This window comes from Rhinolophus ferrumequinum, chromosome 20, assembly GCF_004115265.2.
Source record: "Rhinolophus ferrumequinum isolate MPI-CBG mRhiFer1 chromosome 20, mRhiFer1_v1.p, whole genome shotgun sequence".
Classification (NCBI taxonomy): domain Eukaryota; kingdom Metazoa; phylum Chordata; class Mammalia; order Chiroptera; family Rhinolophidae; genus Rhinolophus; species Rhinolophus ferrumequinum.
Window position 1 is genome coordinate 33,869,737 of NC_046303.1, and position 17,420 is coordinate 33,887,156.

A 17,420-nucleotide genomic window follows, 5' to 3' on the forward strand; every position below is an offset into this window, starting at 1 on the left:
CTTCACTAGCTTTTAGAGAAATGCAAATCAAAACCACAACGAGATACCACCTCACACCTGTTAGAATGGCTATTATCAACAAGACAAGTAATAACAAATGTTGGAGAGGTTGTGTGGAAAAAGTAACCTCACACATTGCTAGTGGGAATGTAATTGGTACACCACTATGGAAAACAATATGGATGTTCTTCAAAAAATTAAGAATAGAGTTATCATATAACCCAGTAATCCCTCTTCTGTGTATCTACCTGAAACATTTAAAAACATTTATTTGTAAAGACATATGTACCCCTATGTTCACTGCAGCATTAGTCACAGTGGCCAAGACACGGAAACAACCAAAGTGTCCTTTGATAGATGACTGGATAAAAAAGATGTGACACATATATACAATGGAATACTACTCAGCCAGAAGAAAAGTTGAAATACTGCCATTTGTGACAATATAGATGGATCTTGAGAATATAATGCTAAGTGAGATGAGTCAGACAGAAAAAGTAAAGGACTATATGATTTTACTCCTATATGGGATATAAAACTGAAAGCAACAAACGAACAAGACAAACTAGCGAAAAATCATAGACACAGACAACAGTTTAGTGGTTACCAAAGGGTAAGGGGTGGGGTGCGGGAGGTAGAGGAGGGTAAATGGAGTCCAATATATGGTGACAGAGGAGATTTGATTTTGGATGGTGAGTACACAACGCAATATACAGATGATATATTATAGAATTGTACACTTGAAACTTGTAATTTTACAACCCATGTCACCCCAATAAATTTAATTTAAAAAAGCATTCTTACAAAATAAAAAAATAAAAAAAGAAGGGGGCATAACTGTCATTCAAGGCTACTCTGTGGATTCAACAACCATGTGAATGTGCTTAGAACATCAGTCCTCTCTCTGTGTGTACTTAATATGAATAAACATTCCTATAAAATAACCTAACTGAAGAAACACAAAAGGTAAAGAAATATAAACCTTTTCATTCCAAGAAACTCAGCTCTTTGCTCCATCTGGAGAGGATAGCAGCTCAAAAACTACTGAGAATTCATGGGAAAAAATAAAACAAACAATACAATTAAACACAAACAATAGTTACATAATTTCTTTTCGAACCAAGTTTGAACTGAACATCAAATCAGAATCATTTTGGGAGGAAAAAATTTATTGTGTATTATAATTCCTTTATTTAAGAAATATCTATGGCTGCCCACTGTACATCTGTGTGTTAAGACACTGAAAATACTCTGCTGAAGAAGGCAGTTATGGTTCTGGCCCTCATGGAGTTGACAGTCTAATAGTAGAGAAAGAAAAGAAACAAGTAAATAAGTACATAAACAAAATAATTACAGCATGTGATAAGTGCTTTGAAAGATGAACAGGATATTATGGTAAAGAACAATGGAAGGAGACAGACCTATCTGGGAAAGAATGATTCAAGACTGCCTGTCTGAAGAAGTGATAATGAGCTGGCCAAGAGAAAAACTGGGAGATTTCCAACATAGGCAACAGCAAATGCAAAAGTCTTGCTGTAGTCTAGGTATTATAATTAGAGAAAAGTGTACTGGGAAAAAAGTTTGAGATGATGTTGAAGAGGCAAATAGTAGCCAGACTATGTAAGGTCTTCTATCTGAACAAATAGTTTGGATTTTATTCTAAGTACAATGAAAAGTCAATAAATGATTTAAGTGATATGATCTAAGTTAAGTTTCAAAATGTCACTCTTGCTTCCGTGTATAACATGGATTCTAAGGAAACCAGAGTAGAAGGAGACCAGTTAGGAAACTATTACAGTAGCTCAGATGAGAAGTGAAGGTGGTGAGGGCCTCAGGAGGTCAGCGGAGAGCCTGGGAGGAGTACATTTAGTTAGCTTACATTTCTGGAAGCAAAAATGACAAAATTCACAGATTGTCTAGATGTTAGGAGGAATGGGGAGTCCAGAATACACGCCACATTTATGCTTGAACAATGGATAGAAGCGATGTTTACTGAGACAGGAAGACAAAGGAAAACCAGAGAACGATGTCCCAGAATCCATGAGAAGAGTGTTTTGCTAAGAAGGGAGTGGTTAGTTGTGTTAAGTGCTGGTGAGGAATTCAAGTAAGATGAGGAGACAAAAGTACTCTACTGGATTTAGCAACATATTGATTCCTGATGTCCATGACAAGTTCAATTCCATCATAGTAGAAAGGAACAAAGTCACACTGCAATGGGCTGAAGAGTGAACGGGAGGTAGGGAAGTCAGTATATATATAGGCAGCTCTTAAGTTTTGTTTTTCCCACATGAAGATCAGAGATAATGGGGTTACAATGGAAGGGGGACAGGGACAGGGCTGGGGAAGAGTGTTTTGCTGTTTTTGTTCTTTAAGATATGTTATCAAAGCATGTTCATAACAGCAATCCAGAGACGGAGAGACCGAAGAACCGGATGATTGGAGTCTTGGATGAATAGGAGTGGTTAGGATTCATACCACACATCAGCATCTCTACTTTATGTATGTAAGCATACTCACATATGGTAGAGGAAAGACTCCATCTCCAGGGTTGCTAGATGCGTTTTTATACTTACAGCTATGTAGATGACAGGATATTTAGCATATTGCAAAGAAGACCACACAAACTAGGCTTTAAAGAAAAGCAATTTAATACAAAAGCTATATAATTTTATTTAAAAAAACTTACCTCTCGTTTGTCTAATGCAGCATATTCAGCTTCTATTTCTTCAGCTTCAGGATCTCGTGAGAATACCATTTGGGATTCCAGATTGAGGGCCAAATCTTTGTGGTGTTGCTTTTCAGCACAATCACAAGGAGTATCTTTATTCTCATTCTCAGCAAACAAGTCTCCTCCATGTTTCACTAAAAGCTAAAAAAGATTTTTTCAAAAACTTGCAACCTTACATTTAAATGTTATTTTTATGCTACATATTTAAAAAAATTAAAAAATATAAAGCACAACAAAAATACAATAGTATGTACTTTAAATGACAATATTTAGATACCAGCTGCTTCTTATTTTCAGATTAAAAATTCTTGTTTATCAGTATTATGATGATTTCCTTTGGTTAAAAATAACAACGGCAACAATGACAACAATGCACATTTCTTAAACTTTTAAAAAAGAACTTCTGTCCAATCCAAAAATAGTTTTTTAAAATAAAAAAAAAATTATAGTTATTCAATGCTTTAACTTTTATAAATTTGTAGAAATCTTTCTTGAACAAGAAGGACACTGCTGATACTGTTAGTTTAACCTCTAATACCTGGATTACCTGACATGGAAGACAAAAATTTCATTTTTTCATTTGTATCATCAATTTTCCACTCAAACACTGAAATGAAATTAGGATGAGCAAATCACTGAAGCAAAACTGTGTTCAATATTCCTCAAAATAAGTGATGGGAATAGTTACTGACAGCTAAATTGGGAAGATACTCTACCAAACAATCTCTCAATCTTTAAAGGTGCGATTTCACACAAAGAAATCCCACTTTAAAAATACAAGGAACGGTAACTTGACTTGTTCACTACTGAAGTTTCCGCTGGTTTTGCAGAAGTTAAATAGGTTGTTTCCTAAAGGCTGCAGGTTCAAGTGTTCCCATTATGTCTGCGGAGACGTGACTGCTACGAGGGCTATAATCTAGGGCAACCCTAAAGGTCAATCTCACAATTAGTCATGGAGCTGTTTCTCTTTAGGATTCAGTCATGACCATAACACAGTAACAGCCAGCATTTACTGAATGTTTCCTAAGTGCCAACACTATGCTAAGCACTTCAAATACACGTTTTCATTTAGTATTAACAACCCCTTGTGGTAGGGATATTATGATGTCTCAGAAAAGTTAAATAACTTGACCAAAGTTACCCAACTAGTAAGCTGTAGAACTGGGATCCAGTCAAAAGTTTGATCAAATTCTTAACCATGACTGGATATTGTACCAACATATAGACTAGGACGACCACATAAATTAAAGGAGTCAAATGCGTACTGGATCCACCATAAAGTTCTGCCCAGACTCTTACATTTGATCTAAATATGAATACTTGTTTTAGAGGTTTTCATTTTGTATGGAGGGTAATAAAAAAGGTAGCTTCTTTTAATTTTCTTCCAAGTAATTTTATCTCCCCTCCCTCCAACAAACACACAGATCTTCCTGAAAAGGTTCTTCATTGCTTTTGGAACTGAAATCGTTATGGTTCCTCTACTGTCATCCCAAGAGGCCCGATGAAATAAGGGACATATATCAATGACAGACCTGGAAGCCGTGCGCTCATCAATAGATATAACTTCGCCTTCTTGCTTTAGGCCAAGGGTAAGTCTCAGAGCTGAGATGGTTTAAAGTTTTTGTGTTGTTTTTTTTTTAAGTTGTAAAAACAAGCAAATAAATCGAGAAGAATATGAAACATAGACTTGTGGCCACCAGGTTTAAAATATTTACCCTTTACAGAAAAAAATTTTGCTAAGCATCACTCTAAGCAGTCACTGTGGCAGCTACCTTCTAGAGCCTGAGAATGAGGTCGTATCAACTGTTTACCATCTACAACCTTCTTTAGTCAAAGTGGGTCTGAGGACCAGTAGTATCACGTGGCGTTTGTTAGAAATGCTGAGTCTCAGCATCACCACCCAATCCCCTCCCTCTCAGGCCTCTGCATGGGAATCTGATTGTGATCTCCAGGAGATTCTTATGCACATAAAAGTTTGGCTGTAGAATTGGATATATTTATCCTACCTAATCTACTCAATACTGAGGACTTGTAGTAAGTCCATGACTTATCGAACCTTCCAATCTGTTACTGCTTTTAGCCTTTCTGCTCCGCAGGTTATTAAACACCTAAACATAAAATAAACTAGTATTTGCCTCTGACTGCTACAGAACTAAGAATGCTGACTGTATTCTGTGGTTCTTTATTCAGTCACAGAAAATGGTTTCTAAAATGCACACTGGGATAGCTTTCAAAGCCATAATTTGATTTACTTGCACAACAGATATTACCATAGGAGAGATTCTAAATATTAGCAAACAGGATAAATTATCTTAAACATAACACCCCCCTCTTTAACAAAAACAAAGACGACAAAATTTAAGAGGCTGTGCCATTCCAGCACATTCATAAGGGGAACCTTCTTAAAAGGACATACCAGAGTGCATGAGGACTGCATTCTTTGGGCTTATAAAGAAAATGTGTGTATGGGGAGGGCATGTGTGAGAAGTCACTGCTGATCCTTTTAAAAACCCGGGTGAGCTTGTTTGCTTTGATTGATAACCTGTCTTCACAAGAGTCCCCAAATGAGTTTGACTGGATTGGGAGTAGGGGCACCACAAAGACCTCTATCTGACGGCTGCCACTAGCACCTATAGAGAAACTCAATCCGTGACTGAATGGAGGGTCCACGTTTGTAGCACTCATCTCAGGAAGGACAAGGAGCATGTATGCTAGCTTTGGCACCAGAAGCTAGCTAACAGCAGTACTGCCTGACATTTGGAGTACTTTTTAAAAAGTATTTCAGCTTGCTGGCCTTTGGGGCATAAGGTCAGGAACACCAGTAAGTGAAAGATGTATTAGGTGGAGATACCTGTTAAATTGCTGCGTAAAGTCAGGTGTTTTGCTCTTACATAATAGAGAGTTACATCTGGTTCTAAAGAGGCAGCTTTTAAACGCTTCAACCCAAGCATTCTCAGTATCATTTTCCTCACTCTCAAGTAAGGAGGAGTGCTTATTTTATTTGAATGTTTTTTAGCCTATCTTGCACACTTTGGTACATAAAATGTTCTACCTTAAAAGAAACATCCAATTATCGCTATCTCAACACATCTGCTCATCTATTGTGCCTTCCTTTCCATTCAGAATCCCAGAGAACAAGGGGTAAGGCAGCCCCTAGCGTTCAAGACAAATCCCCCCCACCCCTTTGAGCCATAATCTAAATGGCTGTTGACTCTGGACAGGTGATTTGACCTCTGTAAGTCTCAGTTTACATAGATCCATCTATAAACTGAGACTTACATAATCTTGAGAGATGTCAAAAACAAGATGATTCTTCAAGTCTGTTCTGGTTGTAAAATTACCATTTCATCATCTGTTTCCTGTTAAGACCTTGAGCACTCCATTATTCCGTCTACACTTTTTCTACTGCCTCCTGATCCTTGGGTTATCCTTCTAGTTACTGTCCTATAACTTCCCTTTCTTGCTCAGCCACATTTCTCAAATTAGTGACAGATACCGGCTCCGTCTCCATTTCCTCAGCAAATGACTCAATTACTCCCAGCAATCTGACGTCTACCTCAATCTGACCGTTTCACTCAAAAATCTTCCTGACCGTCATTAATACCTCTCAATCCAAGAGCCTTTCTCAGTCTTCTACCCCCTTTCCTTTCTGCAGCACGTCACATGAGTGACTGCTCCTCTCCTTGCAATTCTTCTCTGGGCATTTTTGACGCTGTATTATCTTGGTTCTCTTCTCTGCCTTTTCTGTTTCCTTCATAGGCCACTTCTTGTTATCACTCCCTTTAAACACAGGCATTCTCCAAATTGATGTTGTGACTTGCACGATGTAATTTTATCTACAATCTAAAGACTTTTCCTTGGATGTCTCATCTATACCTTATCTTGCTTTTTAGTTATTAACTCCATGCAGATAAACACTCAATTCTAAATCTATATTCTTCACTCCCAAACAGTCCTAATTTTCAGTAGCCTAAACACCATTTCAAGTGGATAATCTAAGACCTCAATCTCCATCCTTCTGAGTGAAAACTAACCAATTCCTTCACCTCATCTCACTTTTTAAATGTCTGTTAATTGTTAGCAGGCTTCAAAGTCCCAGGTTCAAAACCATGCTCATTTTCCTTAAAATAAAGTTAATTTATTTTATTCTAATTACAGATTATGATAGCAGGTTGTTATAGAAAATGTGGAAAAATCAAAGAGAAAATTGTATCATCCAAAGATACTCCCCGATGTTAATACTAACATTTCAAAGCCTCCATCATTTTAAACTTTTCCCTCCCTTGCTTTCTTGTATCAAATGACCACGTCACCAAATGCGACCAGGTCTTCTCAATGTCCCTTGCATCTGCCTCGTTGTTTCCATTCCCAATACCACCACACAAATCCAGGCTCTTTACCCATTCACACCAGAATTAGTGCAATAATTTTCTAACTCTTATTACTCCTTCTAGTATATTGGTTTTCGACCTTGGCTGCACACTGAAATCATCTGGAGAAGTTTTAAATACTAGTTTCTGGGGTCCACCGTGAGAAATTACAATTTTATTGGTCTGAGAGGTGGTGTACACGATGGGATTTTTTTTGCACAGCCAGGGTTAGCACCACTGTTCCAGCACAAAGGTTTTCAAACTGTGTAGGCAGGAACCATCTGGGTAGTCTGATACACACTAGGGAGGTCTGAGTTGGGGAATATATATATATATATATATATATATATATATATATATATATATATATATATGTATATATGAATATATATATATATACACACACGCACTTTTTACTGGCAATTCCACTGTAGGTGCCCCACAAACTATGCTCTAAGACAGGCCTTCTCAAACTTGAATGTGACTATGAATCACCCCGGGCATCTTTCATATTACAGATTCAGACTCAGTGGGTCTGGGATGAGACCCCACATTCAGCATTTCCACCAAGTTCCCAAATGACTGATGCCAACACCAGTCTGAGGATCATTCTTTGTGTAGCAAGACCTTAAGGAACACTGCTTTAGAAGTATCCCATTCAAACCAGTCTTACATTACAACAATTAGGCTAATCTTACTGTATTTGCTTTTGTAACAGCACTTCTCCAATCAAAAATTTTCAATGACTCAATTTTTTTAATAAATAAATCCCTTGACCTTGGCATTTAGTTTTTTCTACTTGTTAAGGCCTCTATCTTCATTTTAACTTATCTGTTTTATCATTCCTCCACAAAATACTTTAATCTTCCTATGTTAGAGACCTAGAACAGTGCTTCTCAAACTGTAACATGCAAGTGAATAACCGGAGAACTTGCTGCAAACATTCCTGGAGTATACCCTCAGAGATTCTGACTTGGAATCTGGAGGTCTGGGGCCCCTAGAATTTGTATTTATCACAAGCTCCCAGTAGGTACTGATGTGACGGGTCTGAAGGCCACATTCAGTAGTCTCCTCCAACTACTTGGACTGAAGCGTAGCCACTCAAATGTCACTACTCCCCAGGAAATTTTCCAGGATAAGTAAAACTAAAATGATATTTCCTTCCTTTCAATGCCTATCATCATTACTGCCTAAATAGTTAATAATGTTTTGGAAGCAATAATGAGATCATATCTTTCTTGATTAAAAATTAGAAAACGGAGGCCCAGATAGACAATCACTCAATTGTTAAGCTGGGACTACAAACTCTGTCTTCTTTTCAGTGTTAAAACTCCAGGTGCTAAAAACACAGTATAATTAGGTAAAATTCTTCAGTGTGACCTGTGAATAGTTTTCACGGCTTTTCAATGAAGTGTGAAATGCTCTGATAGCTGCCAAAGTATCAAACAGGCCCTATGACTTAGCACCTTTGGTGATCTAGTGACCTCCACTTGATCTGACAATAAGCAGCCTCACTTAAAGCTGTGAATAAGCAAGTATGACAAGGGCAGATAGGAAACATCTCAGATAATACTCATTGAAAACCCGTTTTTCACAAAGTGTGAAGCGCTATTAAAAACAACTTCTGTCGTATCAACCATTTACTGAATCACTGTAACAGGTGAAGCACTAATAGAAATAAAAATGAGGTCTAATGACTAGGATTGCTCTAGGGAGTCTGCCAAAAAGAGAAAGTCGCTGGATTTTAACTGGGCCATGCTAACAGACCTAACCCATCATTCCGGTCCAAAGGCCGTCTCTCTTCCAAAAACTCTAAACAACTAAGACAAAAGCGTTTCAATTATTGTATTAAGTTCTTGTTAAGATTTAAGCTTTAAAGGACTTCCATTTTTATGTACTGGACATCCACTACAGTATGTTTTAAGTTATTTATATAATTAAAGCACGTAGGACCTGCTATATATTGATAACGTTATTTTATGTATTTAAAATAAGCTGCTGAAGTGTGGAGTCATTTTTGCTTTCCTTCCCCAATTCTGTGCATAATGCAGGGATCGACCCGTGGGCCAAATCCAGCCTGCTGCCTGTTTCTGTATAGCCCAATGACTCAAAACTGCTTTTACATTTTTTAATGGTTGAAAAAAATCAAAAGAATATTTCACGATATGTGAAAATTGTAAGAAATTCACATAGGCGTATCCATAAACAGTTTTATTGGAACACTGCCATGCTCCCTTGTTTATGTATTGTCTACGGCTGCTTTCAGGTGACCACAGCACAGTGGAGCCAATGCCTGAAACAATTACTATTTGGGCTTTCACAGCGAAGTCTGCAGATCCTTGGAATAGTTCTTTGAAATATGAAAAAATGAGAAAGGCTTTACATATAGTTTGTCCTTAATGCAGGTGTAATATATAAGCATTTCCAATTTTCAAACAATTGTAGCCTGCTCCTCTTTGCATTACTTTTCTCATAAATAACTTTGAATGATTAATATTTGTGAAACTCCAAGATTTTTCCGACTTTAGGAAATTCTGAAAAATACACCAAAGTGGTAGAGAGTGGCCAATAGAGATAAAAAGGCGGGGCTGGCCAAAGGAGACCAGGAAGAGATCTATTCTGCAAATGAGTAGCATGAATGTGATGCAAACCACCCCCAAAAAACAAAACAAAAAAGTCTAAGGTAAATCCAGGTATCAAGGGATAATGGCAGCACCATGAATAAAAACAAGACAGGGAAGAGGAAGAGCTAGTGGGTAAAGAAGACTGAGTACAGTTTTGGAAATGCTGAATTTGAGAGACTATTGAAGTACCCATATGAGGCAGTCAACTAGACAGCAATATTGCGCGAGAATCCTCAGAGCTAGACAGCCCATTGCAGTATCCTGTATACAGCCACCGATACATCCACACCTGGACATTACCAGAACTCTATGATTAAGAGGTTTTTATGTTGTGCGGTGTGTGTGTGTGTGTGTGTGTGTGTGTGTGTGCCGTGACCTTACTATGGAACACAATTGCAGGGAGAAGGGGAAGTTTTAAAGTAAATTTCATTTCTATGGTTCAAAATGACGAGACATAGGAAACTATCTGTTTAAATTATTAAATGCACACATGAAATTGTCAACTGATGACTTGATCGACTCTGTCCTTAAATAAACATACAAAGAGAAAAACATTTTCAGCAACTAGAGAAGGCATATTTCCAGAGATGTAAGTCCTTAAGAGTTAAGAGAAATTCTTAGCCTTAGCCATGGAATAAAATAATCAATTTAACCTTAAAGGCTAGACACTGAAATGGGTTATATTTTACTGCATTCATAGATTAAAAGAAATTAATGCGAAAAGGGGTCTTTTGAGATAACTGTGATAGTTTCCTCTTGATAACTGGGAATGATAATCTCAAAAAAGCTGGGTGACTCATTCGAGGTTCTACAGACAGTCACTGTGAGGACCAAGACTAGAAACCAGTGCTCTTTCCACCGTATTATGATCTCTCCGCTTTATGAAAAACTAATACGCATCTGATAACACTCTTTTACTCAACCCAAACCCTTTATATCATGCTTGGTACCAATGAACACTATGAAAATTACAAAACGTTATATATACACCATGTTTCCCCGAAAATAAGACCTAGCCGGACAATCAGCTCCAATGCGTCTTTTGGAGCAAAAATTAATGTAAGACCTGGTCGTATATTATATTAAATTATGTAAGACCCAGTTTTATATTATAGTAAAATAAGACCGGGTCATATTAATTTTTGCTCCAAAAGATGCATTATAGAGCTGATTATCCGGCTAGGTCTTATTTTTGGGGAAACAGCGTACAAATATAAGTTATTGTAATTATTATTCTTATGGCCAAAAATGATGTGTACAAATAAGTATGTACCACATAAACATGGACAAATAATTTTTGACATGAAGCAAAAAACATACAATGAAGAAAAGACAGCCTCTTCAATAAATGGTGCTGGCAGAATTGGAAAGCCACGTGCAAAAGAATGAAACTGGACTGCTATCTATCACCATGTACCAAAATTAATTCAAAATGGATCAAAGACTTAAGTATAAGACCTGAAACAATAAACTGCATAGAGGAAAACATAGGTACTAAACTTATGGACCTTGGGTTCAAAGAGCATTTTATGAATTTGACTCCAAAAGCAAGAGAAGTAAAAGCTAAAGTAAATGAATGGGACTATTATCAAACTTAAAAGCTTCCGCACAGCAAAAGAAACCATCGACAAAATAAAGAGGCAACCAATTGAATGGGAGAAGATTTTTGCAAACAGTGCCTCCCTCCGATAAAGGGCTAATATCCAAAATATACAAGGAACTCATGAAACTCAACAACAAAAAAACAAACAACCCAATTGAAAAATGGGCAAAGGACCTGAAGAGACATTTCTCCAAAGAGGACATACAAATGGCAAACTGATATATGAAAAAATGCTCAACATCACTAATCATCAGAGAAACGCAAATAAAAACCACAATGAGATATCACCTCACCCCAGTCAGAATGGCTATCATCAACAAGACAAATAGTAACAAGTGTTGGAGAGGCTGTGAAAAAGGACCCCTCATACACTGTTGGTGGCAATGCAGACTGGTGCAGCCTCTATGGAAGGCAGTGTGGAGGTTCCTCAAAAAATTATGAATAGAATTACCGTATGACCCAGCAATCCCTTTCCTGGGTATCTACCCAAAAAATCTGAAAACATTTATCCATAAAGATATATGTGTTCCGATGTTCAATGCAGCTTTGTTTACAGTGGCCAACACATGGAAACAACCGAAATGTCCTTCGATAGATGAATGGATAAAGAAGTTGTGGTATATATACATAATGGAATACTATTCGGCAGTAAGAAAAGGTGAAATAGGACCATTTGGAACAACGTGGATGGATCTTGAGATTATAATGCTAAGTGAAATAAGTCAGACAGAAAAAGCAGAGAACCACATGATTTCACTGATATGTGGTATATGAACCAAAACAACAAAAGAACAAGAGAAACAAATGAGAAACAAAAACTCATAGACACAGACAATAGTGTAGTGGTTATCAGAGGGGGAAGGGGAGTTGTAGATGAGGGTAAAGGGGATCAAATATATGGTGATGGAAGGAGAACTGACTCTGGGTGGTGAACACAAAATGTGATATATAGATGATGTAATACAGAATTGTACACCTGAAATCCATGTAACTTTACTAACAATTGTCACCCCAATAAATTTTAAATAAAAAATATCAAAAACAAACAAAAAATAAGTACGTAGTTCAGAAAAAAAACATTTAAATTACCTATGACAGTAAACTTTATAAGAAGTCTAAGCCTTTTCGTGCTCATCAGAGTACAACACAACACGATGATACCTAAAGACTAATACTCTTAAGAAGTACAGTTACATAACAGCTTATTTTTTAAAATGTATTTATTTTATGCTAATACTAGAAAACACAGTAACGCCTCTGGAAATTAGTTAACATATATTTCTGCGGGAAACTCTTCTAGTTTAATTAACAGTAAGCATTATCAAAGGCATTCAGGGCCTAAGGCTGAGCAAGTGTAGAGTCAAGTATATATAAGAGGTTAGAGACAGCTTTACAGCAGTAAAATGATAAGCTGAAATTTGTTGATGAAAATTAGAATAAATGCAACCAAGGTATTACAGGGCTCTATTTGGAATGTTTTACATTAAGTCAAAATGGTCCTCTGAATACAGAAAAATGAAAACAGTCGTCAACTGGTGTGGTTTATGTGATGTGTAATGCTGATGGAGCAGTTAAAACATAAACACACATTCACACCAAGCCCATCAGCAGGCCTGTCAGATAGTTCAGAATAAACCTGGCACTAATTTCCTTCCCTGAGCAGAAAACAATGCTGGTAAAAACAATTTAATAAGGGTGTCATTGTAAAGAAACTCCCAAATCAAGAGTAACTAAAGCAATGTTTATAGAGAATTTTTGGAAGTAAGACATTAAAGAAACAATTTAAGCGCATTATTACCACTATCAAGAAAAACCTATTTTCTACTCTAACTCACTTGAGAAATATGACGCAGTCCCATCGCTAATGGTGAGTCACCACAGCAGGGATTCTTTCAAGGGAGGTGAGCATAGAATATACAAAAGGCTTGTGTAAAAACCTCAGGATTCTGCTAACAGCCCCCCTCTCCCTGAAATCCTAGGACATCCTTCCACCACCCTGAATCAATGTTAGACAGCATTGCTTAAAAGTAAGTTTCAAGTTAATGACTGCCACTGACTACTAAGCAAAGGTAACACAAATTCAAGCGATGAAATAACAGACTCTAAAAAATTAACAAGTATCAGAAACAGCAGTAAGCAAAAGATAAGATCAGAAGGATTATAGAAGTGAAAAGAATTGACACTTAAGATATACTAAAGAAATCATGTAAGTGGCTCTAATCTCTTTACATGAATAGGAAAATGAAGGCATTCCTATTTTTAGTATATTTATTAATTTAGAAGTATAAAGTATATATACATGAATACCATAAAGGAGGTACTAAATTTCCAGATACAGGTTTTAATCTGATTAGGATCATTACTTTTCCAATAAAGGTCTACATTTTTGGTAATGTTAATACTCCATAATCCAAGCCACAGTGCTCCCTAGTCATACTTAAATATATTTATAACAAAAGACCTTCTATGAGTTATGTATGAATTGACATGAATGTAGCTGAGAAAAACCTGTTCAGTTGTATGTACCAGTAATGATACAGTAATGATTTCTTAGCTTAAGATCCTGTATTATATGGTTGGTTTTTATCTAAGCGTGTTGTTAGATATTATGTGTATATGAAATACATATAGGGAAAAACTCAAATACAACACAGTATTCAGGAACACTTTAATACAGATTAAACAGAAAAAAAGCACATTTTAAAATTACACGTTTTTAAAAAGATCCCAATAAATGTATTCATTAATATTTATCCCTTGCTTAGGGAACTGATCAATTCTAGATACACAGCTATAGGTCCCACTTGCCAAGATTTGCCATATCTAATATGGATAAATTTTATACATTGGTTACTAAACATCAGCAAAAAAGTAGACCATATCTCTACTAAAACTATTACTCTCAATATGACAGTGTTTAATTGATAATTGTTATCTTAAGGGATGTTAGCAAACTTTTAATTGCTCTTGATCTAGTTTTATTCCCAAGGTTGACTGTTTACCTTTAGGTTTGTTTTTAATCTTTCCCTAAAACAGAGAATACGTTATTTAAAAGGGGTCCTGATTCTTATAGGACCACAAAGGTACAAAAACGATTAAATTAACTGTTAAAATAAGCAAAACGAACACTGATAATTATAACATATGACCAAGACACAAATTTTACCATAAAGAATATTTAAAAAACAAGTTTTACCTCTACACAGGTTTTCATCCCTGAGGCAGCAGCATAGTGGAGGGGTGTGTTTTTTTTGTTATCAACGGCATCAATAGCTGCTCTCTCATATTCGCCTTGATCAAGTTTTGCTCCTTTCCATCTTAAGATCATTTGCAGACAATCCGCTCTTCTGAAATCATCTTCCACGGGGCGTGCTAAGCGAGGATGGAGGGCTCCTTCAGATATCATAATTTGAGGTCCCATACACAACAAATGCATAGATGTTTCATTGTGCACATTCCGTTTATTTGGGTTCCCATCTCTACCAAAAAGAAAAGTCCTAAAATGGTAAAGGAAGAGAAGGATAAAAACCAGTTTTTTCCTACTTTGAAGTAAGAATACATAGAAGATAACAAGTTTAAAAGATAATCTACTTCTAAACTGTTAATCCAATTTCTACAGAAGTATTGTCTCACAATAGAATGACTAATTCTTACAGTTATGAAAAACTATTCTAGAATAATAATACTAAGAAAAACAAAGTTGAATATCTTTACAGTACTTGCTAATAAAAGAAAATAGATAGGAAGGGAAAAGAAGATGAAGAAGTGAAGAAAAAAGGAAGATAAAAGGAAGGGGGGAGAAAGGAAAGGAACAGAAATATAGCAATAACACAAACACCATGGGTACATTATTGAACATTCCATGCTAACTTTTTTCTTTATTGCTCTGCACTCTCTTGAGTACACATTTATTTAATAAGGATGGTGGTGACAATTAATATAAGCACACAAGTAATGCATGAGTCTAGGATTAAATTTTAAATCTAGGAAAAATTTCTCTACCTGAAAGTCATCAGCTCGCCTCTGAAATAATGCGGCATATATTTACACAGTATAGTCCTTTTTGAGAGAAGTCAATTGTGGTTATTTCTAGAAGATTAAGATCTGATTACAAGGTGGTAGCCTTACCAATGACAGGTCTAGATTAGCTACCTCAATTACTGCCAAACCTAGACATGAGAGTTGTACCTACCATGTTTCCCCAAAAATAAGACCTAGCCGGACAATCAGCTCTAATGCGTCTTTTGGAGCAAAAATTAATATAAGACCCGGTATTATATCATACCCGGTACTACATTATATTATTATAATATAATTAATAATTATATTAATTATTATATCATATCATATTATACTAAAGACCTGGTCTTATATTATAGCAAAATAAGACTGAGTCTTATATTAATTTTTGCTCCAAAAGATGCATTAGACCTGATGGTCCGGCTAGGTCTTATTTTCGGGGAAATGCGGTAGCTCTTAATGTATCCTCCAGCTAGAGTTATAGGATTAATAGTTGAGCCAATTCATCTTCCACGGGGTGTGCTAAGCGAGGATGGAGGGCTCCTTCAGATATCATATATAAGTAGCTATAATAGGATACTGGAAAATGAGTTGGGAAAAGCTTGCTACAAAACAGTCAGCTTATACTAAACGACATACACACACATCATGAAATGGGTATATAAGCCCATACCTGAAGACAGTGCCTACACTGACCGTGGAGGCTGATGTCACTAGAACTGGACTGTGGCCAAGTCCAGAACAGCATCTGGGAAGGGAGCAGAGCCAATCCCTAAATTCTAGTTTCATTTGGATTGCTTTTAGATTGGTTTCAGCTCAAAGCACAAGGGTCTGACAGAAAAAAACAGAAACGCCTGCCCATCAAGGCACTAGGACGGACTGTTCAATCGGAATGAGTTAGCCAGGCTGGAAAGCTCTTACGAGAAAAAGGTGAAGTGGGAGGTCTTAGCGCAGTACCTAGAAGGTCCCAGACAACTTCTACAACAACTGGATCTTTCCTATTCTTGTCATTCAAGACGGTAGAGAGCTCAGCGTACAGCCCTTCAAAACTAGCCTATTGGGTTTTCAGCATCCACATTTATTCAAATTGTCCTGAAAGTAGACATGAGGTCTGTGGAGCAGGAACAAATGAATTATTACTCCCTATAATAACCATGCCAGTTGCTCATACCTCAACTCTTTCCACTGGGGCAAGGCAATCAGAGCTAGATTGGATGTCATCCCACATGGACTGGGTCTGCACTGCAGGTGAGTGTGACAGGCAGAATAATGCCCCACCCCAGAAAGTTCTGTATCCTAATCCCCGGAAGCTATGAGTATATGTTACCTTACGTGGTAAAAGGGACTTTGCAGATGCGATGAAGTCAAGGCTATTGACGGGGAAATTAGAATGGGTTATTAGGCTGGGCCCAATGTCATCACAAGTCCTTATAAGAGGAAGACAGGAGGGTCACAGCCCTGAGAGAGGCTGGGAAATGCTATGCTGCTGCATTTAAAGATGGAGGGAGGGACTGTGAGCCAAATATGCAAGCAGCTTTGGGAAGCTGGAAAAATAAGGCAGGGATTCTACCCTGGAGCCTCCAAAAGGAATGCAGCCCTGCCAGCACCTGGAGTGTAGTCCAATGGAACTATTTCAGACTGTGACCTCTAGAACTTTAAGGTAATAAATTTGTGTTGCTTTAAGTCACTAAGTTTGTGGTAATTTGTTAGAGCAACAATAGGGAGTAAAAACAGGAAGGAACCCCCCCAAAATAAGACTCAAGGAGGCTTGGTACTGCAGACCTCCTCCTCTTTGGAAACAAGAGGGGAAAAAAACTTATCCTTGAGTGTAAACAACTTGTCCTAGGGAAAGATTGTGGGTTCTCACCCTTTGGAATGTAAAATATGTTTCTAGAAGGAAGACTAGCATGTCCGAGTCCAAGACTTAGGTAATGTCTCCATTGTCTCAGGTTTCATCCACTGCTCACCCCACTTCACACATAAACATACATCTCCTGGAGGTAAATCTCTCCCGAGTTCTCAGTCTCTATTCAGTCACAGATGAACTTCCAAGACTTGCCTTTTAGCCAAGGTCC

At 37.1% G+C, this 17,420-nt stretch overlaps 1 protein-coding gene across 2 annotated transcripts in view; it reads right to left on the reverse strand.

Annotated features, from left to right (window-relative positions):
• Positions 1 to 17,420, reverse strand: part of ANKIB1 (ankyrin repeat and IBR domain containing 1) — a 115,413-nt gene that overhangs the window by 59,063 nt on the left and 38,930 nt on the right. For both annotated transcript variants that reach the window (XM_033088019.1, XM_033088021.1), the window contains exons 3-4: positions 14,522 to 14,822; positions 2,687 to 2,869 (exon numbers count right to left, since the gene is read on the reverse strand). In XM_033088019.1, the coding sequence (XP_032943910.1) occupies positions 2,687 to 2,869; positions 14,522 to 14,822 (484 nt within the window). The remainder of the gene's footprint in view (positions 1 to 2,686; positions 2,870 to 14,521; positions 14,823 to 17,420) is intronic.